This window comes from Pseudorca crassidens, chromosome 9 (genome assembly GCF_039906515.1).
Source record: "Pseudorca crassidens isolate mPseCra1 chromosome 9, mPseCra1.hap1, whole genome shotgun sequence".
In the NCBI taxonomy this organism is placed as follows: Eukaryota; Metazoa; Chordata; class Mammalia; order Artiodactyla; family Delphinidae; genus Pseudorca; species Pseudorca crassidens.
In genome coordinates, this window is record NC_090304.1 from 56,476,389 (window position 1) to 56,504,030 (window position 27,642).

The 27,642-nt window shown below is 50.3% G+C and overlaps 2 protein-coding genes across 6 annotated transcripts in view; one reads left to right on the forward strand and one right to left on the reverse strand.

Moving 5' to 3' along the window:
• Positions 1 to 257: 257 nt before the first annotated feature.
• On the reverse strand, positions 258 to 15,908 carry KCTD21 (potassium channel tetramerization domain containing 21). 3 transcript variants are annotated; one of them, XM_067750486.1, is made up of 2 exons: positions 15,755 to 15,908; positions 258 to 3,193 (listed from the first exon to the last, which is right to left on the reverse strand). In XM_067750486.1, the coding sequence occupies exons 1-2, from the start codon at positions 15,890 to 15,892 to the stop codon at positions 2,381 to 2,383; spliced, it is 951 nt and encodes a 316-aa protein (XP_067606587.1). In that variant the 5' UTR covers positions 15,893 to 15,908; the 3' UTR covers positions 258 to 2,380. The 3 variants fall into 3 exon arrangements, with proteins under 3 accessions (XP_067606587.1, XP_067606589.1, XP_067606588.1); XM_067750488.1 differs by having other exon boundaries at positions 15,712 to 15,767; XM_067750487.1 differs by lacking the exon at positions 15,755 to 15,908 and adding an exon at positions 3,318 to 3,747.
• An 82-nt stretch (positions 15,909 to 15,990) lies between these two features.
• The window catches only part of USP35 (ubiquitin specific peptidase 35), a 76,669-nt gene continuing 65,017 nt past the window's right edge, over positions 15,991 to 27,642 (forward strand). Inside the window, exons 1-5 of one of the 3 annotated variants that reach the window (XM_067750479.1) lie at positions 15,991 to 16,342; positions 22,238 to 22,920; positions 24,135 to 24,267; positions 25,846 to 25,975; positions 26,402 to 26,503. In XM_067750479.1, coding sequence (XP_067606580.1) covers positions 22,248 to 22,920; positions 24,135 to 24,267; positions 25,846 to 25,975; positions 26,402 to 26,503 — 1,038 coding nt within the window. In that variant the 5' untranslated portion in view covers positions 15,991 to 16,342; positions 22,238 to 22,247. Of the gene's footprint in view, positions 16,343 to 16,646; positions 16,668 to 22,237; positions 22,921 to 24,134; positions 24,268 to 25,845; positions 25,976 to 26,401; positions 26,504 to 27,642 lie in introns of those variants that run through there. The other 2 variants (XM_067750481.1, XM_067750480.1) reach the window with 2 other exon arrangements.

Below are 27,642 nucleotides of genomic sequence, written 5' to 3' on the forward strand. Positions count from 1 at the left end.
CCATCATTACTCCTAAAAGAGCAAACATTTATTGAGCTCCTATGGGCCAGGCCTAGCTAGGAATTTTCACATACACAACCAAGTCACAGAACACTAGGAGGTGGGATTGTTATCTGATGAGGAAACAAATCAGGGAGGCCCAGGGACTTGTCCAAGGTTACACAGCAAGTGATGGAGCCAGAATTCAGACCCAGGTCAGCTTGATTCCAAAGCCAAGGTTTTTTCCCTTATATGTAGACACAAAATAATAACAACCATTTATCAATTATACTGTATTCTCACATAAATTATTTCATTTGATCCTCACAACAGCCCTGTGAGGTAGGTAGGGTTACGTGTTACTGTTATGCACATTTCACAGATGAAGAAACAGAGATGGCTCAGTGAGGTAAGTGACTTGCATAAAGTCACACAGCAAATTAGTGGCTTCACAGGACCTGTGCTTTCTCTAAAGTCAAGCTGCTTGAATTAAGAAGCACCGAAAAGATGGAGAAATAATTTTTATGGAAAAGAAAAAGAGACAGTGGTGATTTATAAGATTTCTTCCTTGAACTGTTCTGCTATGGTCACAGCTTCTGCTGGCTGGTCTAAATTGGGTTCTCCTGAGTGGCTTTCCTGAATACCATTGGCCTGGTGGCATGGGACAGTTATCAGAGACTCCTGGGTCCCACTGTAGGGGGGAAAAGTCCTTTACTACCTAAGGGATGTGGCCTTGCCCACAGCCCAGCGTACAAGCTCCCTATTCACAGTGTGTAACTATGGGAAGCCCCTTCTTCGGACCATCCCCTGGGGGCCCCTGCCCAGTGGGGAAGATTCTGGGACTCCCAAGGCCACCCTCACGCCAGGGATGAATCATAATGTGCAGCTTTGAGACACGCACTGCTCATCACCCCCTGGGAAGTGGTGGCTCAGGGTCTCACCCCAAGGAGGTCCATGGGCTGGTTATGCCCAGAAACTACTGCAGGAGAAGCCCACATCCTTCAGAGCAGTGTTTTAAGGGCTGGACGCTTACTCCAAGGGCAATGTTATGGTTCAGGTCACTCCCAGGCTCCTTGTTACACATTGCCAAGACCCTGGTCTCCTTCCTCTGGGGCAGCAATCTTCAAACTCAACAGAAGATGGTCAAAAGCCATGAACAGTCATGTCTGGTGAGGAGGGAGGGTCACAAATGAAGCGAAGCCACGACAAAATGGGGATGACTTACAGGGAATGAAAGGGGCTTGGTTCTGAAGACAAATCCCAAGGGGAATCCTAATATCGAGTAATAATATTTTCAAAATAGGTATCTGGCCTCTCAAAGTGACTATTTTGAAAGAGAAAATACACATTTGGGTGAGAAGGAAGGTCTACCAGGACCAGAAAATGGTTGTGGAAGGACAGGTTTCAGCTCAATGTAAGGAAGGACTTTCTAACAGCCAACTACGGCAGGGGCTGGCCTTGGGGATGATGAGCTTCCTGTCACTGAGGGTATGCAAGCAGGGATAGTTGATCTCCTGAAGGTACTGGGGAGAAGCCCTCAGCCGCAAAGGTGCTGGGGTGTTCTGGGGGTGCGGGAGGACTGAGCGACTGTTGAATCATTTTCCAACCCTGAGAGTCCATAATATATTTGTTTTAAATGATCTATTTCAATGAGACTTCAACTTCTTGGGGAAAGGATTACAAAAGTCAGGTATCAGGCCACATTACGAAGCGCCTTTCGTTGCACTGGCTCCAGATACTTTCAAATCTTCGCAGGGACAGCAGCTTACTTCTGAAGCCGGAAATCCCCAAAGGCCTAGATCTGGCCCAGTCAAGAGGGATATCCCCATCTCCTGAACGCTGCCTGGAGGCTAATTCCTCCAGGCCATGCCAGGCTCAAATCCCACCCTCACTACCCACTTCATTTCCAAGCCAGCCAAGCAAGTCCAAGGTTCTGGCCACATCCCAGGGACGGAGGGGCAGGCAGGATGGGAATCTCTGGGTACTTCATGTCCTGGGAAACTAGAGGGAGCCTCTTGTTCTCACCCCATCCCCTCCACCAGAGGCTCTGTTTACAGATGGCTAAGTGAGGCACTGCCTAATGGTACAGAGAGAGCTGGACCCAAGAAAAAACTGCTTTCCTTTGTCTAGCCAAAAAGTCCTCCTGTGGCCTCTTTTAGGACATGTCGGCAGACTCTTCACTTAGAGCAAACTGCCCACCCCCAGCTCAAAGTAGCAAGGAAAAAGGTGGCTGTGTCAAGAGGACACATGGATTCCTACAGGTGGACTGCATCACGGGGGAAATCAAGTCCTGCTACACGATTAATACAGGTTAGTACAGTGGCCTGCCTCACACCGCTGGCGAGACACTCTCCAAGATCTTGGCTTTAGGAAGCCCCCCTCCAATGTTGCTGGGGTCCTTTTACCTGTACCGTATTAATCGAATAATCTTATTGTTCATAAAATCCACAGCGTGTGGGTGAGAAGAATCGATGCAGAAGCCGTCACTCAGCGCGATTTTCAGCACCTCCTCCATGAAGACCTGGAAGCTGTTGATCTGCTTGTTGGCTGGCACCACCCAGAGCCTCTTGAGGTTCTGCTTGGTGTACTCCTCCTCAGGCAGGCCCTCCACATTGGCCACCCAGTCCAGAGTCAGGTGGTTGGGGTCTTGCAAATGGCTGGTGATGGAGGACAGGTTGCCATTGGAGCAGTAGAAGAGCTTGGAGCCGAGGAGCTTGAGGAAGAGGCAAGAGGTGCTGAAGATGTTGGCGTTGAAGACCTCCATGCTGGAAGAGGACAGGCTGTAGATCTGGGGTGCCTCGCGCACAGTGAAGTGGACCGTCTGCACACGCTGGTTCAGCGTGATGTTGAGCATGGCATTCTTCTCAGCCTTGGACAGCTCCACCTCCTTCTCCTGCAGGGCCTCAATCAGGGGCTGCACCTGGTAGAAGTCAGCCTCCCTGCGGAGCAGGCCCATCTCCTGGAAGTCCTCGGGCAAGTCCAGGTGGGAGGTTCGCAGGAAGTTGAGGATGTAGCGGAACACTTTGCCGTCACGGTCAATGAAGCAGTGGCCCTGGCTGTCCCTCTTGGTGGGCATCTTCCCGCTGAACATGGCGCCCAGCATGGAGTCAGGGAAGCTGGTCAAGGTTGCCAGTGAGGTTGTATAGAGCTTCCCCCCGACATTCAGTGTGATGGGGTCAGACATGGCAGGAGGCTGGGGTGCTGGGAAGTAGTCCTACAGAGAGAGGTAAGTAAGAAATGACCATTACCCAACTATATCTGATATCTTAGTTTGTTGGGGCTGGTATAACAGAATACTATAGACTGGGTGGCTTAAGTAACAAACATTTATTTCTCACAGTTCTGGAGGCTGGGAAGTTGAGGATCAAGGTAGGGACAGATCTGATGTCTGATGAGGGATGTCTTCTCGCTGTGTCCTAATATGGCAGAAGGGGTAAGAGAGCTCTCTGGAATCTCTTTTATAAGGGCAATAATCTTGTTCATGAGGGCTCCACCCTCATGACCTAATCTTCCAAAGGCCCCACCTCCTTACGCCATCACATTGGAGGTTGGGATTTCAACGTATAATTTTGGGGGACACAATCATTCGGTCCATAACATCTGGGTAGTCACAGTTCTCAATTTCTTATTGTAGGTCCCTTGGAGTTGAAACGAATTAATACTTGATGAACAAATGGATGGGTAATAATTGCCACACCGTCTAAAGCATATTAGGTTCACTAGGGAGTTTAAAAAAAAAAAAAAAGAAAGAAATGAAAAGATAAAACAAAGCCTGGGTTCCACCCTCCAGAGATTGTTTTAATTGGCCTGGAATGTGGCCTCAGCATTGGGTTTTGTTTTGTTTTGTTTTTTTTTTTTTGGTACGCTGGCCTCTCACTGTTGTGGCCTCTCCCGTTGCGGAGCACAGGCTCCGGACGCACAGGCTCAGCGGCCATGGCTCATGGGCCCAGCCGCTCCGCGGCACGTGGGATCTTCCCGGACCGGGGCACGAACCCGTGTTCCCTGCATCGGCAGGCGGACTCTCAACCACTGCACCACCAGGGAAGCCCAGCATTGGTTTTTTTAAAAGCTGATTCTAAATGTTCAGTTAGGACAGAGAACCACTGGTCTAAGGAAAGAAAGATAATGTGCCTGGACTGAATGCTATGCTAGCTGCTCCTACGTACATTTGCTTACATACTATCCTTTGACATAGACAATATCATCAATCATCCCCACTGTGCAGATAGGGAAACTGTGTCAGGATTCATTCACCGGTCATTCAGACCGGTGAAGGGTCCTGCCAGGATTCAAGCCCAGGTTCCTTTATATGAGAGAGAAAAATGTATTCATGCTTATTAGCCAAAGACTGGTCCACTGTAGGTACTTAACAGATGTTCTGAGATTTAGGACTTCAAGCCCCGTGCTCCTGCTGCTGTACCGATGTTGCCTTCTTATTTAATTATTTTTTCCATCTAAAAGAATTCACAACAAATGGCTGTGATCAGTACCACTTCCGTCTATCTACCAGGCCCACAATGGGTCACTCAACCCTCTGGACACTCCTTTCTGGATTCTCATCCTCCCATGACAACTTGCCTTGCCATGAAGATGCTCTTGGCTCCTGATGGCCTGCCCTTTTCTACCATGATGGCACTCCAGCCTCCTCTGAAACTTGCTTTGAGGTCAGCGCAGATGTGGGACTCTGCAACCAAGCACCCTTCCTGAAGGCTCTTTACCCACTCCACTCCTTAACAACCCTCCCCCACTATTCCCCCACTGATCTCACAGCCTCTAGTGTCTAGGGCTGGTGTCTCCTTCAACCTGAAGTCTTGGATTCTAACTTTTCTTTAAGGTTCTAGAAATCAGGGGATGTACCTTTTTGGCTTCCAACACGATACTTTCCCAGGAGCCAGCCTGTGCAATGAATTCAGCAATCTTCCTCTAATGTTAGGTGTGGAGGGCACAGGGAGGAATCAGCCCCACTGCTGCCCTTGAGAAGAGCCCAGGCTGGCAGAGGAGACCACAGCAAGAGACAGTGAGGGTGCAGTAACAAGAGAAATGTACCAATTACAGCACAGGGAATATCGCTAATATTTTATAGTAACTTTAAATGGTGTATAATCTATAAAAATTTTGAATTTCTATGCTGTAAACCTGAAACTAATATTGTAAATCAACTCTACCTCAACAATGAAAGAAAGAAAGAAAAAAAGAGAAGGAAGGGAGGAAGGGAGGGAGGAAGGGAGGGAGGAAGGAAGGGAGGAAGGGAGGGAGGGAGGAAGGAAGGAAGGAAGGAAGGAAGGAAGGAAGGAAGGAAGATGTACCAAGAGATGTGGGAGTAGGTCTGGAATTAATTCTGGCATGTTTACTGTCCAGATGGGAAAACAGAGGTCCAAGGGGGGGACTTCCCGAAAGTCACCCAGCAGGGGTGGCAAGCGGGCCAGGGCAGTTCTCACCCCACCCCTGCCTTCTGAGGAGGCCGACTGCACTGAGACCCCCTTACTTCAGAGGGTGGAGGCCATGCTGGGTGTGGAAGATGCTCGGCTGTCCCACCCAACTCTCTGTGGGGAGGGCCCTTTGCAATTCTTTCCCTGTGTAATGGGGCACTTTGATATCACAGAGAGACATTAACCATCTGCAGTGTCTGAAGGGAAACAAGCCCATGATGAAGTTACAAAATCATCAGCAGAAGCCTGGAGCAGATGGGCTGTGAGACAGTGTTGGAGGGGGTGTCCAACAGAGAAGGAGTGGGGGAGGGCTCCGAGGAAGCAGGGGTGGCTGTGCTGAGACCTGCAGCTGAGGTGGATGCTTGGCCTGGGGCCTGAGTCTGGCCAATTTTGTCTCCAGGGGGTCCAGGCAGGAGCCGGACCTAGTTTCCAGTCTCTTTTCCTGTTTGATTTAAGGCCCAGGCTCTGTGAAGTGGCTCAGCTCCATGGAAAGAGCAGGCTTAGGCTGGGCTGTCTTTCCTGACAGTTCCATGGGCTGCAGACCCCGTATCTCCGAAGCACATTAGTTCTGAAGAGCTCAAAGCACAGGGGTAGGGACGACAATGAGGAGCCACAGGGCGTACCTGGGGGCCCTCGGACGGGCACCCAGACTCCTATTTTTCTGCTTGCAAAAGCAGCAGAGCACCTGCCTTCCTGCCCCTGAGCCCTGCAGTGAGGCTCCTGATCATTTGTCCAGGGCAGCACCAGGAGCTGCTGCCAGTCAGGGCGGAGGCTGGTTAGAAGGCAGGTCTCCTGACCCCAGACGAGGGTGCGCCCTGTGGTATTCTCCCCAGACCCAGGAGTCAGAGAACGCAGCCCTTCAAGCCCCTGTTTCCTAGTCACAGTGCCACGGTGTCCACCATGGCAAATCCACAGGCTCTGTTTGAGAGCCACAGTGACACAGGGGCGTAGGAACTGGCACCTGGCGGGGCTGAAGAAGCTTCATGAATGTGGCAGGCGGGTTTGGCCATGGAGCTCCAGCCCCCCTGTGTACCCAGCTGCCTCTTGGACACCTCCACCTGAATTTTCTATGGGTACCAGAAGCCTCGCACAGAACTCCTCTTCCCCAGAACCTGCTGTTGACTCTTCTTAGCCGCCCGTCTGCCTGAGCCTGGGAGGCAGCCCTGACTGCGCATCCTGACATTTTTCTCAACTGTCCCCTTGTACCTGTCCCTATGGCAACTCCTGGAGCTCAGGCCTCATCCCCGCTCCCCCAACATCCTCACTTGGCTCCCTTCCGCCTTTCTGTCCACTTTCCATTTTAGTTTGCAGGCCGATCTTCCTGACATAGTACTGCCTGCTCTAACCACCCAGCTCATCCAATCTTACCTCTGATAATGCCTCTCCCCACACTCTATGCTCCAGGACTCCTGACACCTCCGCATCCGCCCTCACCTGCCCTGCCTTTGCTCTCCTCGTACCACCCTTCTTCACTTTCTCCACCATCTCCGCAGTCAACCTGTAAGGCCCAGCCTATGAGTCACTGCCTCGATAAGGCAGTCCCCAGATCTCTACCTTCCCAGCTCTCCTCTTGGGGTTTCTGGTCCCTTGCACAGCCCACCATTCCATCATGTAATGATCTGCTTTGCATATGGCCCTCCTCCCTGGCTTTCTCAAGATGAAGATCACTGGATATCCATATGCAAAAAGAGAACCTCAACTCATATCTTGTAACATATATGAAAATTAACTCAAAATGGATCACAGACCTAAATGTAAAATCTTTTTAAAACTATAAGACTTCTAGGAGAAAATCTGACTTTCTGTTAGCAAAGATTTCTTGGATAGGACCTAAGAGGCACAAATCACAGAAAATTTAATAAACTAGACTTCATCCAAATGAAAAACTTCTCCTCTTCGAAAGACACTGTTAAAAAAAATGAAAATGAGGGCTTCCCTGGTGGCGCAGTGGTTGAGAATCTGCCTGCCAATTCAGGGGACATGGGTTCAAGCCCTGGTCCGGGAAGATCCCACATACCGCGGAGCAACTAAGCCCATGCACCACAACTACTGAGCCTGCGCTCTAGAGCCCACAAGCCACAACTAATGAAGCCCCCTTGCCACAACTACTGAGCCTGCGCTCTAGAGCCCGTGCTCCGCAACAAGAGAAGCCACCGCGATGAGACACCCACGCAACGCAACGAAGAGGAGCCCCCACTCGCCGCGCGCAGCAATGAAGACCCAACACAGCCAAAAATAAATAAATAAAATAAATTTAAAAAAATTATATGAAAATGAGACACAAACTGCAAGAAAATATTTGCAAAACACCTATCTGATACATGATTGTTAACCAGAATATATAAAGAACTCTCAAAACTCAGTAAGAAAATAAACAACCCAACTAAAAAGTGGGCAAAAGATCTAAACAAGCACCTTCACTGAGAAGATATATAGATGACAAATAATCACATGAAAAGATGCTTGGTATCCTTAGTCATTAGGGACATGAAAATTAAAACCACAGTATACCTATTTCAATGGCTCAAATGAAAAATGTGACAATACCAAATGCTGATAAGTGCATAGAGCAATGGAAATTCTTACACATTGCCAGTGAGAATGCAAAATGGTGCAACCACAGTAGAAAACAGTTTTTGGCATCCAGTTACCATATGACCCATCAATCCTACTCCTAGATACTTATCCCAGAGAAATGAAGACACATGTCCGTGCAAAAACCCATGTGTGAGTGATTATAGCAGCTTTCTTTGGAATTGCCCAATCCCAGAAACTAAAATGTAAATGATAAACAAATTGTGGTACATCCATACAATGGAATATGACTCAGCAATATAAAGGCACTAGCTACTGACACACACCACAACACAGAAGAATCTCAAAAGCATTCTATTAAGTGAAAGCAGCCCGCCTCAAAAGGTTACATGGCATATGATTTTATTTATACAACATTCTGGAAAAGACAAAACTAGAGAGACAGAAATCAGATCAGTGACTGGAGAGGCTAGGGGTAAGACTGGCTACAAACAGGCATGAAGGAATATTTTGGATGGAAATATTCTATATCTTGATGTGCTGGTAGACAAATGACTGTATAAAGATTATAAAAATTCATATAACACCTAAAAAGGGTGCCTTCTACTGCACATAAATTATGCCTTCATAAACTGGGAAAAAAATCAAGACTGACTGTGTCACGGACAATACAATACACTGGGTTATGATCAGTTTTACATATATAGTGTTGTGAAACTTTTGTTCCCTTTGTGTGTGTGTGACAGAGACAGAGAAAGGAAGAGGAACTGGATTGTGATATAGAGTGTACCTTCATACTGTGGGTTGTGATGAAAATTGTTTGTGAAAACCACTGCCTAGTTTGTGATCTCTGTGAGAGCAGTGTCCCTGCATATTCACTGCCTAGCACACAGTAGGTGCGGGGGGGACTCTGGGGCAGGGGCTGAGAGAGGAAGGAATGAACATGCACTGAGCATTCCACTACACCCGAGGCCTTTACACCCATCAGCCCTTTTAATTCATATAGCAATCCTACAAAACAGGCATCATTCTGTTTGGCAGACAGGAAACAGAGACTCAGATCAGACTGAGGACTTGCCCAGGACACACAGCCAGCCAGTGGAAAGCTCAGTCCCTTCCCACTGCACAGGTTGCTGAGAGTTGTAATAGCAACAAAAGGCTGTTTAATAGCTTCAGCAAGTGTGAGAATCCCTTAAGTAGCCTTTTAAAATACTGCTATGCGGCTCGCTTGACAAGATACTAGCTACCACCTGCTGAGCACACCACCTGCTTTTATAATGCTTCGCCTAACACATGGTAGCATTTTATTTATTTTTAATAAAAATATATAGAAAAGTACAGAGGATGATACTCTTGTGCTGATTCTGTACATGCATTACCTCATTTGATGTCTTTACAAGCACCCTGTGAGATAGATTCTATTATCTCTATTTTACAGATAAGGAAACTGAGGCTCAGAAAGGTTAAGAGACTGCTCAAGGTTACAGAGCTAGTCACTGGAGGAGCTGCGATCTGAATCCAGGTCAGTGGATCCAACACCTCTGATAGTTTCCCCTTCCCACCTTGAGGTCCCAGCGTGAGTGGGAGATGCATACTCCCTTATTCTCTGTCCAGATCAGGCTGGGGTAGGTCTTTCGGCAGCTCGTTCATGGCTGGCCTGGGACTCTGCCCACTCACATCTGAGGATATGGGGACAGGATCCTGGATGGCCTGGAGCCCCTCCACAGCTGACACACCACAAGTCCACTAGAGGTCTATACCCTTCTATTTTAATACCAACTCATGATGCCTAATGACAAAGCAGCAAAACACAAAAAGCCAGGTTTTTAAAAGCCAGATTAGAAAAGATGAATGAGAATGCAAACTGAACCACGAAGTAGGAGATAAAAGAAACCCTACCACTGTGTCTGAACAAATAATTTTTCTTAAGCAAGAGACTTTCCAAGTCTGCCTCTCTACTTGAAAAGAACCAAGAAAAAGATCAGCCTATTTCCCTCTCTGAGAAAACCAGGAAATTATGCCATGCGGATCCTCAGACCATCTGACTGGGCAGGGAAGGCCAGGGGGCCTGGGAACTTCGGAGTTGGCTGGAAATTCTCTCCTCCCTGAAATGGGTCTGTGGCCAAAACGAGGGGTGGTGAATCTTAAGGCCCAGCCTGGTACCATGTGAAGGGCCAATCCCAGTCTGGGGCCTGAAAAATCACCCAGTTGCAACCTCTAATTGTAACAAAGGAAATATAATGCTTTGAGAGTAGGTGTCCCATAAGAAAGGGCAGTCAAGACGTTGCTCTAGAGAGTCTTACTTTAAAACTATGTCTCCATTCCTGCAGGCCTCACGAGGGACACAGCTATTGCCCGGTGAGGACTTATTGGGTACCCTACCTGTGCTAGGTGTGTTATACACATTAACTCATTTAATCCTCGTAACATTCCTTTGAGGAAAGTATTATCTTACTTAACAAATGAGAACCTGAGGCCCTAAGAGGTAGGTAACTTGCCCAAAGAAAGCACTGGCAGAGTCAGGATTCAAGCCCAGGCCTGTCTGACTGCCATGCTCTGAATGACTTCCTTGGGAATTCAGCAGCCAAACCCCTTGGAGAGGTTCGTCACTTGTCCCCTCCTACCTCTTACCAGGTGCTCTCAAACCTGCCCCTCAATTTGATTCTGACCTACATGAGACCAGTGCACAGAGAATCAACATTTCCTGAGCACTGAGGACATGCCCCGAGCTACGTGAGTCATTTTCCTGTAGATTATCTCATTAAAACACCACACTGAGGCTGTGAGGTAGGTACGATTATCATCCCAATTTTCTGGATTATAAAACTGAAGCACAGAATGGTGAAGACAACTGCTTAAGATCACACAGCTAGAGGTAGGAGAGCTAGAATTCCAAGTGAGGTCTCTCTTCAAACCTGTGCCCCCTTCAGAAACAGCTATGACATTTTATTAAGAAGCATAAACAGGATTTGAATAAAGACAGACCTGTGATGATTCTGAGAGGGAATATCTTAAAGTTGTTCTTCTAAAATTAATTACAGTTGTTATGCTATCCTAGTCCAACTCCCAAAAGTATTTTTTCAAAAGGTTAAAAAAAAAGATTAAAATCTTATTTTGGAAAAATTGGTGAGTGATAACCTGAAAGAATATTTGAAAAAGCATAATATATCTTAGTTTTATGTAGGAAATCGACTATAAGGCAGTGAACTATGGTATTAAGACAATGAAAAGGGGAAGGAATTTTGTAATAAATGTGTTGAAAAGACTGATTAGTAATTTTAAAAAATAAATATATATTGATCCTTACAACAACTCTGGGATGCAGGCAGGACAGATCACATTATCTTTATTTCACAAACCAAGGAAGATGAGTCCCTGGCCCAGGGCTTTGTGTCCATTCTTGACCTCTGAGTCACAGCCTCTGGGAGGTTCCAGGTTTGGACACTACTCAGAGGACCAGTCCTTTGGAGGCAGCCTGGGATCTTCTCTAACCCGGGTCCCTGAGCAAGAGACTGAACCCAGACACATAGGTCCTAGCCAACAGCCCATACACTCACAGAGCCTTAGCACAGGCAAGGGCTCTTTCTGTGTAATTCCCTACAATACTGCTCACTGAGCTTCCATAATGAAGCTATTTTACATGCAATCTACTCCTTTTACACAGTGAGGACCAATTGTTTTAACAATGAATCTACAAGGCATTGATAATTATCTATTTATCCATCCATCCATCTATCATTTCTTAGCTCTGCTCAAGAGCCTAGCAACGATACCCGAGTAGCAATGAGCACACCTGACCCCAGATCTTGTTTTTTAAACGTTGTCTCCTACAAAACGAAACCAGGGCTTCCTGGAGGAACTGATGATTCCAGTACTTCCAGCACTTTGACAGGAAAAGTTTAAGGTGAGCCTGGAACATCTCTTTCCAGACAGCAAAGAAGAAATCAAAGATTACTGAGGTGAAGTCAAAAGAATGCAGATCTGCAGATTTTAAACGTTCTCATCACAAGAAAAAAAAATTTTGTAACTATGTGTGGTGACCATTTTGCAATATATACACATATCAAATCATGTTTACACCTAAAATGAATACAATGTTATATGTCAATTATATCTCCTCCCCCAAAACAAAACCAAAACCAAAACACAGGAGCAGACCTGAAGGGACTCTCATTGGCCAAATTTGGGATAATTTGAACACCAAAAAGATTAATGATGATAATAGGTTATAACACATTGAGTTAAAAAAAATAATCATGAGTCTATGTTACTCCAAAAAGAAAAAAGAGAGGGACAGGAGAGGGAATGAGAAAGACACACACACACACACACACACACACACACACACACAGAAAAAGTTATTCTGTAACAAAGAATACCAGCTAATAAGTATACAAAGAATGACATAATTAGCAAATTACCATTTTGCAACCCTCAATGTTGCTATTCTGGCAAGGATCAACAGATGTGGAGTGAAAGGTTATCCTGGACACAATTTCGGCAGTTTCAAAGAATCACTCTACAGACTACTTGTTCGTTACAAGAGGAAAAAACTTACCCTTTTATAGAGAGATCAGGCTGTTACCTTATCCAATAATCAAACAGCATTCATGGATAGTAGGGCTCTGGTATCATATGCCTCCTAATGTGATTCAGTAAGTACACAACATTGCCAGAAAAAACAAAAACAAAAAACCAAACTGAACCCAATTATTTATAAAATAAGTTTAAACAGGTAGAGAGGCTCTATCTAGATTAAATGAGTTGCTTAAAGAGATATAATTAAATGCAATGAATGAATCTTGACTGTATCTGATTAAAAAAATATATGAGATTTTTTTGGCAGTTGGAGAAATTTGAATCTCAACTGTTTATTAGACAATATTGAGTTCTTGCTAATTTTCTTAGGTATGATACTGGTGTTATGGTTATGTTGCAACATGTTATAATTAGGAGATACACGCTGAAGAATTTAGGGGCCAAGTGTGGAGATGCCTATAACTTTTCAATAGCTTAGCAAAAATTGTGCGTGTATAAAAGCGAAACTGGCAATGTGAATCGGTGCATCTAGGTGAAAGGCTATTCTTTAAACTTGTCTGTAGGCTTGAAAATTCTAAAAATATTTTTATTTTGAAGGAAGGGGCAAGAAAAGAACACTTGCCTCCTGGGACTGTAGATGTAAAGTTCCAGTCAGTGTGCCCGGCCCCAGTAAATAGCCAGATTCCATGAATATTAGATGTTGTTACTACTACTAAGAAGCATTAACATCTCATGATCTTCTCCTGACGTCTCAGCGCTCTGGAGGAAGCCAACCAGGGCTTAGCTAAAGTAGCCCGCAGTCGGTGGAGGGGTTAGAATTTAAATCCGAGTGGTCTTTCTACATAGACTAAACCCCCCACAGAAACCACAACACTAAGCCTGCCTGTCTCCATGCTGAGATCCAGGCTGGGAGAAGATGGCTGTTTAGGACTTGTTTCCCCTGCTTTCTCCTGAACCCAGAGTCTCTGCTACTACAGCAGAAAAGAAACTCCTGTCATGGCTTACCAAGAATGTTAACAAAGACGGGCCACTTCTGGCCCTCAAAGATGTGGATGGGTAGAAAGAACTGTAGGGGCTTTGGGGGGAGAGGAAAGTGCATGGGCTTTGGCATCACCTGGGCCTACGTTTGAATCAGGCTCTGCCCCTTTATTAGCTGTGTGGCCCTAGACCAATTCTTGGGCATATGATGGTGATCATAACAACAACAATAGCAGTAATAAAAATGGCTGACATTTACTGAGCAGTTACTATTGTGCTATGCACTTTATGCATGTTAATCTCATAGATAAAGGTGCTTATTATTATCCCTACTTTATAGACCATGCCAGGCCCTCTCCTATCTCTGCAGTTTGGCATCTGCTATCCCTCTGCCTGCACTGCAAAGAAAATGCCAGTCATCTGCCAGGCCCCTCAGCTGCAATTCATTCTTCCCTTCTTTGCATCTCCAGAGCATTTTATTCTCACTCCTTACCAAGGCCCACTTTCCTTAAGTAAATGGGTGCCTGGTCACCCTGTTAGGACAGGGATCTCCCCTCTCTGTACCCCAAGAAGTAGGCAGGCAGGGGAAGGGGGACAACTCCTCCCATTTAGTCAGATCCATTTTCCTAGTCCCAGACTCTCATCTACCAATAGGGAGGTTTACCAATCTCTCCTGAATTTTTAAAACTTTTTATTTTGAAATAGTCTCTTGAATTTTTAATTTGGAATCTGAGGCACAGGGCAAGGCCCAGGTAATTACGTGGAAGTAAATATAGTGTGTAGGGGATGGACAGAGCATAGTTGGCTAAATTTCAAGGATGACAACACTTCAAGTGAGTAACGTGTCTCCCAATAAACTGGAGCCGTCTTCCCCACCTTACACAGCCCACCAGATACAGACTCTGGCACACAGCCCACCAGATAAAGACTCTGGCTCACAGCCCTGGGTACTGTCTGGGGGCACCACCCTTCCTGGCCTCCCCCAACACCCAAGAGCTGTATCTTTAGCCCTGTTTTGCCCAGTTCATATCTCTAAGATGCTCACAGCCTGCTCCATTATGCCCACACCACAGAGAGAAAAGGTGCTTCCCAGACTCAGGTGACACACATGGACCCCTAAAGGAGTTGGCCAACTGGGCAAAGTGGGCTGGAGACGGGAAGCCACCTGACCTGGTTTGCACAGCGAAGTATTCTTTCATCTGGTGCAGACTTCCAATAACTATCACCATCCCCCACCCTCTTCCAGAATTTTCCTTCATCCTCTTGGCTCACCCTCAGGCTTCACCTTGTGGTTTTCCTCAGGCCCAAGCACCTCATTTTGACCACTCTTCCTTATGGTCTTCCTGTTCCTCCCAAAAAGGATAATTTATAAACAAATGGCTTTCAAACCCATCGCCTCATTTCATCCTAACAATAAGCATAGGAGGGTTGCCTTAGGTTGGCACTGAGAAGGGTTGAGGAAGATGGTCCTGTCACACAACCTGTTAAGGGCAGCACATGGACACTTTCGTCTGTTCCCTGCCATTCACTACAGATTAAACCTCTACCTCCGTGCAGTGCAGGGAAAAAAAGCGGGCTCTTTGGAGTAAGGAATCCTGGGTGGCTTTAGGCAAGTCACTTTACTTCTCTGAGCCTCTGGTTCCTCAACTGTAAAGAGATATGGTGCCGTCTTCACAGGGTGTGAATTGAATGAACCCATATATGTGACGGAGAGTTCATGGGATGGGCTCTTTACTTCTAGTCACAAGGAAAGAAAGGTGTTCTGTGCATCCACAGGCATTTACCCATTCGGGCAACCTCTTACCCAAACCATATCAGCGCTGCTGACACTGGGCTTTCCAGGGCCGAGAGGGATACTTTGCATCTTTGCGTCTCCACCCCTCCCTCCCCAATGCTTTTCGGCCCGTTCCACCCAATCCATACCAGGCTTGCCTCATTGGCTTTCTCAGCATCCACTCTGCAGCCCCTTCTCCGATCTCACGCGTGTTCTCCTTATCTAGAGACCCCGCCCCTCCATGCCCCACCCACCAGACTCCTCCCCCAGTCTCGGCCCTTATTATCCGGGCTTTTCTTACTATCACCAGCCATCCAGGCTCCTTCCACCCGCTCCGCCCCTTCTTCTCCATAAACGTCCCCTCCCCCCAAGCCACGGGCGTTGCTATCCCCATTGCACAGATGAGAATGGCGAGGCTAGGGTAGGCTAGATGACCTCTCGGGGTAGGACAGGTGCCCAGGTGGGCCGTTCCCTCACCAGCAGTCCCTGCGCCCCGTGCCCCCGGCCGCGCCGCACCCACCTCCTGCCCTCGCTCAGCAACCTCCCCTCCGCGGGCTGCCAGCGCAGCTTTGCGAGGGGGGCGGAGGGCCGGAGCCCAGCCTAGGGGCGTGGCGGCCCGGGACCCGCGCGCTGCGCTCGGGAACTTGTAGTCCTCCATGGGCTCTTTGCAGCTCGGCGCGTCGACTTCGAACTCCATCTCCCAGGAGGCATTGCAGTTAGCCGTCCAGCTCCCACCCCGCCCCCGCCAGCGTTCAGGCCGGCTGGCCTTAAAGGGGACGCGGCCCTAGTGGCTGCTCGCGGGGTGGCCCCCGCTCCGGCTCCGCCCCGTTTCCCGCACCTCGCCCCTCCCCCCCCACTTCGTCCCGCAGCCCAGTGGCCGCGCCGCCGAGTTGGGCTCCCCAGTTACAGACTTGTGCAGAGCGGGTGGAGAGGTTGGGCTTTTCAGTGGAAGCAGCATCCCTGTCGTCTGGGACCTGGCGGAGGGCGTCTCCACTCTGGGGGAAGCAAAGGACCCGCCCTGACCTAGCCTGGCCCAGCCTGGTCCTGCCCGGCCTGAGCGCCCCGCCCAGGAGCTGACTCTGAGGCAGGGGCCACTGGGGTTCCAGAGGTAAGGGGGCTGGGGCGTGTGTGTAGCTTGTGGGGAGGGAGTGACTGCACCCAGATGGTTCGAGAGCCGGGACGCGCGCGTAGGGCTTTTAGAGTCCGGGGATGGGAAGCGGGAGGTCTAGGTGCATACTGGGCCTTGCTGTGTGACCTTGGGCGAGTAGCTGCCCCTCTCTGGGCCGCAATCTCCTTCATCAATTGTGTATATAGAGATACCGCCCCTGCCCCCGCCCCCCTCAGGGCTGAGGGCACCGGCGCCCAGTGTCATGAAGCTCGCCAGCCTTTCGTGGGATCCGCAGCCCCAGTCTGGGCTGGGAGCGGGTGCACTGGTATAACTGGAGGGAGGGGTGGGGTCGAGCTGGGGTGCAAACTGAGGGGCCAAGCGGCCGCCTCCGCTTGGAATGGGCTTCTGCTATTCTCAGCATCCTCGGCCAGGGCGTACTCCCCCTACAAGAACCCTTGCGAACAAGAGACCTCGATGTGTCAGCCTGGTGCCCGCCCTTCCAGAAAGCCTGGGATGGGGGTGGGGACACGGGCATCAGAGGTATGTGAGGGGTGGCCCCCATTGGGGCTGGCTTCCTGAGAAGCGAATATATGCTCCCACCTTCTTCCCTTCTCCTCCTCAGTTCTCCTTCGGTAAAAGGGCAGTTGGGTTTTACTAGTAACCTTCCCCCACCCCACCTTTTTTTTTTTTTCTTGCGACAGTTTGGCCCAAAGGAGTGCCCCCCAGTAGTATGGCGAGGGGATCCTTCCTGGGACTGCCTTGGGTAGAAGTTCAGTTAAAAAATACAGAGAGAAATGCTGCTGACTAGAGACCTGGGGGACGAGGGATGGAGGGACTTCTCAGTGTCAGGAGGCACAGCCTGGTGCTCCCCCCACCCCCTGCCCATCCCAGGCAGCCAGGCAGCTCAGGCACCCAGGGGAGTCAAAGGAGGGAGACTGGGTGTGAGGGTCAGAGAGGAAAGGAAATGGGCTCCTCATTGCTAGGGCTTGGAGGAGCTGCTGTGCTCTGGGGTGTGGAGAGATTGTGAGCCCTTGAAGCCCCCTCCCCTGTCCCATGAAATTCTGTGAACTTTTGACCTGAGGGTTACCAGGAACAGGTTGGTTGGTTTGTTGTTTTCTTTTTCTTCAGCTTTGGTTGTTTGAGTCCTTTCTAGAATAGCCCATCCAGTGACCTCTGTAGGGGCTTTCTTGGCTGATGTTTAAGATTCTCAGGGTGATGGATATGCAAGACCAGATCTGGGCAGATGAGGGGGCAGTGACCGGACCAAGGGTTAGGCCAGTCCCTGGAAGGTGCTTTTCTGATCATATCCTTGGTTCTATCTCATCTTGCTGTCACATGTCTCTCGGTCAGTTGGCACTCCTTCACCTCTGTGCCTGGTCCTGTGCTGGGCACTGGGCACAGATGGGGGACCGGACCTACTTCCTACCAAAGGAGATCCCGGCCTGGTGGGGGAGATGGGCATAGAATCAATCCAGTTACACTGCCCAGGGATGAGAGAAGCGAAGAGGTCCTTTGGAAGCCAAAGCCCAAAGATTGAGTTGCAGGGGGATTTGGAAAGGCTTCCCAGAGGAGGGGGCATGTGACCTGGGTATTGAAGGATGAGTCAGAATTTGCCAGGAGAGAAGAGGAAGAAGCCCTTTCTCAGCAGAGAAAACTTCACCGAAGTGTTGAGCAGGAAAAAGCCCACGGCTCAAATTCCTGTAGATTCACCACTGAGTGGAGTTTGTCAAGTTCATCTCCCACCTGCCCCTTTATTAGTTTAGTGTCACAGAAAGGACTTGAATGTCAGGCTCGGGAGTTTGGACCTTATCCTGAAGGGGCTGGGGGGCCTTGAGGGTTCTGAGCAGGGGCATGGCAGGATGGAGTTTATTGTCTAATGAGGTAATCTGATGATATTTGCAGGGTGTGTCAGAAAGACCAGGGGGGGATGGGGAAGTCTGAGCTGGGGCCCAGGGAGGGAGTGAGGCAGGACATTGGAGCTGTTCACACACACACACACACACACACACACACACACACACACACACACACACACACGGTGCTTTGGGGGTGATGGGTGATGGAGATTGAATATAGTCAGGCTCTACTATGCAGGAACAGAGACCTGTCAATATACAGTGGAAAGGTGGAGGGTCATTTGAGAGGGACAGTTAAAGGGATCTGAGCCTTCCAGGGGAGGGATCATGATTTTCTTGTGTGCTAACTGTGCGTCCTGGAGCGGACTGGGTGTTGCTGGGACTCCCAGGCTGTCACGTCAGCAGTGAGAGATATAAGCCAAGGGTGTGGGAAGGAGCCGCAGCACTGGCTGGGAAAGGCTAAGGGGTGGGCAGGTGATCATCTCCCATTCTGGGGTTCAGAGGCTCTGAGAGGTGGAAAAACACCAGCATTGATGGTTGTGGCCACAGTGGGGGTAGTGGCTGGACTAGATTTGAAGCCTGGACTCTGTACTCCTGCAGGACACATGTCTTTAGTGGAGGATGGATTGAGGAGGGGAAAGAGGAGATTGGTTAAGAGGCTTCTGCGCTAGTCCAGGCCAGAGGTAAAGAGGAGCTGATCTTGGGTGGGGCTGGAGCTCAGGGGAGAGAGTGGAAATGATGAGTTGGCTTTGAGGGCTAATGGATGAAATTCCTTGTAGAATCAGCTGGATCAGGAGTATGTGTCTCCTTGTCTTCTTCCTTCCCGGACTGTGTCGGTTTTGCCTCTCAGTGCCAGATGTCCCAAGAATAGACTCTTACCTATTCTTATCTATTATCTGGCCCTTATCTTTTTTTTTTTTTTTTTTTGGCTGCAACCTGTGTCTTGAGGGATCTCAGTTCCCCAACCAGGGATTAAACCTGGGCCATGGCAGTGAAAGCCCCGAGTCTTAACCACTAGACCACCGGGGAACTCCCTGCCCTTATCTTTTTTATACCTTGTCTCAACCTCATCAGTGGTAGGCTCAGAATGGTCCCTGTTTTCCAGATGAGAAGGCTGAGGAGTCCTAGCAGGGACTCACCCAAGGTCACCTGGTGATTCTGAAAGCAGAGAACCTTAGTCTCCTGCTTTAACGCAGGCTTTTCCGAGGGAGGACATGGCTGCTGTTCGCTGCTGCACTTGGCATGGGGCAGCTGTCTCTTGGGTCAGAGCCAGTGTCGACAGGCCATCTCCTCATCCAGAGCCTAGAAGGAAGGGTAACCCACCCTCCCCTGAGGAGCACTGGGGGTCTGCTTCTTCCTCCCCTAGAGAGGATGAGTGCAGGTTCTAGTCCCACCCTGCCAAGGCCGTGTCTTTCTCCCTTGTTGATCCTTGGCTTCTCCATCCATGCCGTGGGGAGAGCAGGCATTGTTCTGCCTCCCTTCCGTGGCCTGGGATGGGTCAGGTGAGGTCCACTCCTCTAAAAACCCCTTTGCATGAATGTATCCAGGATATTACTGAGTGGGTTTGTTGGTGACCATGGTGACAGCTGACCTCAAACTGCTTGCGTGGGAGTGGGGGCAGATAGGCAGGGCTTGCTGGAGTGGTCAGGCCACAGACTACACAGAGGCTGCAGGGCTGGCCTCGGAGATCAGAGCCCTCACAGAATGGCTCCACTGACCAAGCTCCCAGCTGCCAGGCACAGACCACCTTATGTGATAGGTATCAGGTAGAATGATAGGAGATTGCCAGCATCTGATCCCTCCCTTTGATGTGGTTCAGCCTGATATCATTTATCCCCATTTTACACAAAAGAGGCTCACGATATTATGTGCTCAGGGTCACACAATGAGTTGCAGGACTGCATGGGATTTACTCCAGGTCACACTAGAATGCAGGACTCCTCATTCCTAGTCTGATTTTCTTTCCACTTCGAGAGCCTTCCTTAGCCCCAGAACTCCATTTCTGCCTGCCCCCAGATCCTCTTCCTCCACACATGATGTCAATATCTCATTGATTAGGATTTCTCCTAATAGAGGCTCAGAGAGCATAAGTAAGCTGGATGGTAAGCAGAATGCATCCCGGTTGAATCTCAGAGAATAGAGTCTAACATCGTTCCAAGCTTGGGGTGGGCCCTGGGCATATGAACTTGTATTAAGTGCTCAGGTGATTCTGAGGCAACCAGGCCAGCATTCAGGAGCCACTGATCTGTGCCCTGGCTACACCGTCTAGCCTTACTCTGCAGTGACTGGCCAGCCATTGAAAAAGAAGCCTGGTACCTGCCCCAAGGAGCTCACAGCCTGGTGAGAGAGAGAGAAACAAATGTGCCCATTGCATTGTAACACACGCAGTAATGGAGGTTTAATCTCGGTGGAGAGCTAGGACAGAGAAGGGAGTGTCTCCATAGGGCCTGGCACATATTTGGGGTCCCACAGTATCTATGGTTTTGCATAAAAGTTTCTGGCCCATCATCTAGGAAATTTCTGGCTTGTCTTCACACCTATTCCAGGTCTTAACTGTAGAGTAGTTTTCACTGAGACAATAAGTTTAATTAAACATTTAGCGTATACTGAACCTTATATTGGGTCCTGCCTAGTGCGGGATTATAGAAGGAAGCAAAGAAGTGGTCCCGCCTTTTAGGAGCTGAACCTGTGGGAACCAGCATGAGAATCAGGAATCAAAGTGGGTCAGCTTGGGATGAAGTTTTCCAGAAAACAGCTAAAGTGGAGTGGAAGGACAGAGGGAAGTATATTATGGCTCAGAGGAATAAGGTAGCAGTAACTCACACCACACTCTGCATTTGCTTATTCAACAAATGCCTACTGTGTGCCAGGCACTGTGCGAGGTGCTGGGGATACTGTGGTGAACAAAACCTGACTTGGTTCCTGCCCTCAGGAACCTATATAGTATAGTGGAGGAGGATGACCCCAATCAAGTAATCATGATAAGTGCTATAAAGGAGGACAGGATGCTCTGAAATTGTTAACAGGGGTGTTTGACCCATACAAGGAGGTCAGACAGGCCTTCTGTGTGGAAGAAGTTTGAGCTGAGCTCTGCAGGGTGAGCCAAGCAAGGAGGGGAGGGAGAAGTGAGTGCAAAAGCCCGGGGCAGGGAGGACATAGTGAGCCCACAGTGAGGGGCTGGTGTGGGCTGAGGCTTGGGAGGCGACAGGGCCTGCCTGTGCAGGGTTGAGCACAGAGATGAGATGATCTGCCTTAGTGGAGGAGATTCGGACCCGTACAACTCCGCACTATGTGATCCCAGCTGCAACAGAGGAAGAGGCCACAGGTGGCTGTAGGAGTCCAGATGAGGGATGAATTCATGCCTGGAAGTCCAGGGAGGTTCTCATTAAGGATTGGGTGTTTGAAGTGGGCTTTAAAGGAAAGTAGGACTTTGCCTGGTTGTATGAATGTGTGTTAGTGGTGGAGGTCTTGGGAGATAGGATGTTTCAGGCAAAAGGCACAACGAACACAAAGAGGAAAAGGGTAGGTCATTTGAGAAAGAGCAAGAAGCTGATTGGGGGCAGAATAAAGTGCACCAGAGATCTCTGGAAGCCCTGTCAGCCCTTCCTTTCTGGAGGTGTGATTTGTGTATGTGCACAGCTCATCTCCCCACAGGACATGGCTTGGCCAAGACCGTGGACAGCAGCTTCTAGATGCAGCTCTTACCTGCCTCGCCAAGAACCGATGGAGGTCCCCAGGGAGGCCTGAGGCGAGAGGGGCAAAGGGGTGGAGGAGGGGAAGGCTCAGGTGTAGGCTTTGTGAGATGAAAGGCGCTCATCAGCAATAACTGCAACCCACGGGGGCTTATTTTATGCCAGGCATTGTGCTTCTCCTCATCACGTCACCTCCGGGGGAGGTAGGATCCTTGCCCCACTTCACAGATGGGGAACTGAGGCCCAGAGAGGTTGAGCTGCTTGCCCCCAAGCCTCAGCACGCAGGGGACCACGTGGGGGATCGGTCCTGTCGGGCAGAGTGTGACCCTGCTCCCTGTCCCCTGCAGCGTGGCCGCCATGGACAAGATCTTGGAGGCGGTGGTGACGTCATCATACCCCGCGAGCGTGAAGCAAGGGCTGGTGCGCCGAGTGCTGGAGGCGGCGCGGCAGCCGCTGGAGCGGGAGCAGTGCCTGGCGCTGCTGGCGCTGGGCACGCGCCTCTACGTGAGCAGCGCCGATGAGCTGCCCCGCCGCGTGGGCTGCCAGCTGCTGCACGTGGCTGGCCGCCACCACCCAGAAGTCTTCGCCGAATTTTTCAGCGCACGCCGAGTGCTGCGCCTGCTTCAGGGGGGCGCCGGGCCGCCGGGCGCCCGCGCGCTGGCCTGCGTACAGCTCGGCCTGCAGTTGTTGCCCGAGGGGCCCTCGGCCGATGAGGTGTTCGCGCTGCTGCGGCGCGAGGTGCTGCGCACCGTGTGCGAGCGCCCGGGGCCCGCGACCTGTGCGCAGGTGGCGCGGCTGCTGGCGCGGCACCCGCGCTGCGTCCCCGACGGCCCTCACCGCCTGCTCTTCTGCCAGCAGCTTGTGCGCTGCCTCGGCCGCTTCCGCTGCCCGGCCGACGGCGAGGAGGGTGCCGTGGAGTTCCTGGAGCAGGCCCAGCAGGTGAGCGGGCTCCTGGCGCAGCTGTGGCGCGCGCAGCCCGCTGCCATCCTGCCCTGCCTCAAGGAGCTGTTCGCCGTCATCTCCTGCACAGGTGCGTGTGTGATAGGGGCGGCCGGGACCCGTGCGTGCAGAGTCTCCTGTGTGGCGTGCCCACCTCGTGGTGTGGCGTGTGCATGCTGGTGCACAGGTGTGTGTGTGTGTGGGCGGGTGCTGTTACTTCGTTTAGTTAGCAGGCCCCTTCTGAGCTCCTGCCGGGTGGGGGGCTCCTATCCGGTGGTGCCTGCTGGGCATGCAGAGAGGAGGGGACCCAGATCAGTCGGGCCTGGAGGAGGACCAGGGGGCTGAGACAACAAGATGTGGGGTGGTCATCATGTCCTTTGGGTCAGGTGGGTTTCGTAGAAGTGATGACTTTTGAGTCAGGCCTTGAGAGCTGGGTAGCACCAGGCAGCAGGGATAAGGTACTCAGGGCAGGCAGAGTGGAAGGTCTGGAGACATGATAGAACCTATATGTGTCAACTGAATTGTAAATCTTGGCCCTCCGTTGACAACTGTGGAAATTGGACTGTAGTTTAAGTGACTGAAATAAAATCTGTGCCTTCCCTGATTATAGGGCTGTTCCGGGGAAAGGAAGGGAATGTACCTGGCAGGAGGAAGGACCAAGGCCAGGTGTATAAGGACCTAGGTCTTTATACAACTGGACAACAAATTTTGATAACTAAATTTTTTTTTTTTTTTTTTTTTTTTTTTTTTTGCGGTATGCGGGCCTCTCACTGTTGTGGCCTCTCCCGTTGCGGAGCACAGGCTCAGCAGCCATGGCTCACGGACCCAGCCGCTCCGTGGCATGTGGGATCTTCCCAGACCGGGGCACGAACCCGCGTCCCCTGCATCGGCAGGCGGACTCCCAACCACTGCGCCACCAGGGAAGGCCGATAACTAATTTTTTTTTTCATCTCTATTGGGTTCCACCTGGAATGTCCTCCCTCCCGCCAAGTCACATAGCCCTCCTACCTGTTCTTGCCAGCTCCAGTGTTACCCCATCTAAGGGTCTATGCTATACATGCACAGCTGGGGGTTAGTGCTTTTTTCTTTGCCCAGCACAGGGCCAAAGCAGTGCCAGTGAAGGTTTGTTGAGTGAATGAGCTAAGATGAGATCAGAGGCTGGGATGCTATAGGAGGCAAGGAGGTGGCCCTGATGTGCTCTTTGCAGAGGCTCCCTAGTTCCTTGGCAGCATGAAGGACATGTGGTGATAGGGGAGGTGTGGGGTCCACTTGTCCTGCAAAGCTCAGCCCGGGCACCTGTTCCAGAGGAGGAGCCACCATCTAGCGCCCTGGCCAGTGTGGTCCAGCACCTCCCATTGGAGCTCATGGATGGTGTCGTCCGGAACCTCAGCAATGATGACAGTGTGACCGACTCCCAGATGCTGACTGCCATCAGCAGGTGGGCTGAGGGACGAGTGGTGGTCAGGTCTCTCTCTCTCCCAGAAGCCCCTTCCACTGGGTGGGATTGCTGGGCTAGATATAGTGTCAGAGGGCCCAGGCCCTCATGCTTGTTCATTCATCCATCCTTCTTTGAGCCCTTCCTGTGCCTGGCCCCAGGCTGGATGTGTAAGACACAGAGAGCCTTGCCCTAGTGATGCTCTCAGGCTGGGTACCAACTCTGTGACCCTGGACAAGTCAGTGAAGTCTCTGAGCTTCAGTTCTCCCCTCTGTAATAGCAGAGGTGGTATAAGAAGTTGTCAGGTTTCCACAGGGTCAATGATAGGAGGTAAAATTACTTTAATGAAGTGCTTTCTGAGTTTGGCAAGTATGATAAACAGAGTTTGGGTGCTTTTCAGCTCACAGAGCTCTTGCACATCCCCCACCTCATTTGAACATCATTGCACCTGTGATCTAGCCACATATGCCTGGCCCGTGATCCCCGAATATGACACCTACCCTCCTGCCTGCAGGCCTTTGGCTCTACAGACCCCATCTACCTGGCATCCCCCCTCCCCCCTGCCATTCTTTCCATACCTGTGTGCAGATCCACTGTCTTCATTGGGCCTTCCTGGATTCCTTGTCTTCAGTGGGTAAGAGTGTAGGCTCTGGAGATAAGCTGTGTGAGTTCAAATCCTGGCTCTCCCACTTCTTGCCTGTGTGACTCTGGGCAAGTTACTCAACCCCTCTATGCCTCAGCTTCCTCATCCATAATTTGTAGTATAATTGAACTCATCTTACAGGTTTGTTGTGAGGATTGAATTAGATAAAATGAGATATTACGTGTAAAGTGCATAGAACAGTGTAATGGTAGCTATTATTACCATAATTACTACTATTTGCTTTGCTCTCTATTGTTCTCTTTATAGCCCAGTCTACTGAATATAAAAATAATGATACTAGTGACGTTTTTCTGAGCACCTACGGTGTGGCAGCTTCATGCTCAGTGCATGCAGGCATTATCTTGAGGGGGTCAGAAGGGTTAATACATGTAAGGCAGATGGAGCAGTGCCTGGTACAGAGTGAATATGACATAAATGTTAGCTGTTAGCTGTTGTTATCTCTTTTAACTCTTATAACAAACCTGTGAGGTAGATATTATCCCCATTTGACAGGAAGAAACTGAGGCTAGAGAGAGTAAGTGACTTGCTCCAGGTCACAAGCAAGGGTTTGCTGGAGCCAGAGCTTCCAGCCTGGGGGCAGTACTCCTCCTGCCATTGGGCCTCACAGTCCAGACAGAGGCAGCCAAAAGCCCTGTTCTGCCACTGCAACTCACTGTGTATGAGGTGAGGTTGGGAATACTGAGAGGGCCTGGTTCCCCTTCTGCCGGGCTGGGAGCCCCAGTCTCTGCCAGGTGCCTGTGCTGGGCATATTTGCAGTTCCCAGAGGTGTCCTGTTCATCCCACGGATCCCAGGGCTGCCCTGTGTAGGTGTGAGTCAGTGTGGGGGATCTCAGGTCATTATGGCTGGTCCCTGGGCTGCCCCCTCCCAGGCGTTTGGGCCTCCCTGATCCTTGTGTCACGGTCACTCCCCTCACCAGGATGATCGACTGGGTGTCCTGGCCCCTGGGGAAGAACATTGACAAGTGGATCATTGCACTGCTGAAGGGCCTGGCCGCTGTTAAGAAGTTCAGCATCTTGATCGAGGTGTCACTCGCCAAAATTGAGAAGGTTGGTGGGCCCCTGTCCTAGCCCCGGCTTCTGGCCTTTCCTGCTAGTCTCTTGCCAGGGGCAATGCAGGTCTGGGAGGCAGAGCACGGGGCTCCCACCCAAGCTCACTGTGACCTGGGACAATTCACTGCTTCTCTCTGGGCTTCAGGTTTCCCCCATTCATTCTTCTGACTCTTCATTAAAGTGTGTGTGTCTGTCACTTTTGGTATGTCCATCCATCCATCCATCCATCAGATATCTAACTGTTTTGCTGTCCATCTCACCACCCATCCATCCACCCAGGTCTATGAGCACCTCTGTGTTCTTACTCCCACATGGGTCTGCTGCTTTAACTCCAGCATCTCTGGCTCCCTTTCAGGCCTGTGGCTACCCTTGGCCTTGGGTGGCCCAGGCCTGGGGGACTCCTGACCAGAGGCTTTCTTCCAGGTTTTCTCCAAGCTTCTGTATCCCATTGTCCGGGGAGCCGCCTTGTCTGTCCTCAAGTATATGCTCCTGACCTTCCAGCACTCCCATGAGGCCTTCCACCTGGTAAGGGCCCCTGCATGTTGCCCCGAAGGTGGGCGGTCCTGCATCCTCCACAGGTCTGGCTGAAGGCCAGACATGCTGTCTCTGTTGGGGCATAAGGGGTTGGGGCTTGAAGCCCAAGACCTCCAAGTCCTGGACGTTAGGACTGGAGGAGACTTGAGACCCAATTTTACAGATAGAAAACTGAGGCCAAAGAATGGGTGTGACCTCCCCATGGGTCCCGAGTAGAATGACAGGCCTAGAATGATGGCAGCTGTGTTACTTGGGTGCCAGCTATGTGGCAGGCACAGTGCTAAAGACAGTCCACATGTTCATTCATTTTACTCCCGGAGTAGCCCCAAAGGGAGGTTCTATCATTTTCCCCATTTTTCAGTAGAAGAAACTGCAGTTTAGGGAGATTAGGTTGCATGTCCCAGGTAACAGCTGGTGAGCGGTACAAGGAAGATTCCAGCTGAGTTGGTCTGACTCCTGATCCAGTGTCCTTCCTAGCTTCTCATGGTCCTTGGTCACTGCAGAAACTTTATGCTTCCTGATTTGTGCAGTGGGAAAAGCACAGAACCAGGGATTGGGGTTATGTGGGGTTGAGTCCCAGCTCTGTCATTTACTAGATGGGGTGACCTCGGGCCAGGCATTTACCTCTCAGGGCCTGGGTTGGGTGGGACAGGGTTAGATGAGGTGACATTTATCAAGAGCCTGCCATATTCTAGGGACTTGGTAGATATTTATTTCTTTTCATCCTTCTCCCAAGCTCCCCTGCTCCCAGTTTCTGTGGCCTGACTCTTCCATCCCTGGGACACTATGGTGTAGCTCCCCTGTGGGTTTGAAAGTTAACACTGTAGCACAGAGGAAAGAAATGGACTTTGAGTTCAGACAGACCTGGCTCAGACACCAGCTTCTCCCAGAACCCACGGTGAAATCCTTGGCAAATTACGTAACCTCTCTAACTTTAATTTCTTCTCTGTAAGATGGGGATAGTAATTGCCACATGGCACTGTGAGTGCTTGACATATAAAAGTTTGCTGCCGCTCATGTTCTGTCAGCTGCCACCAGCTGACCACATTGTGGCCCCAGCATTACTCCTGGGTGACAGAGTAGCCCTGGTCACTCAGACGTTCAGGCGCTTCAGGCAGGTTGATTGGCTG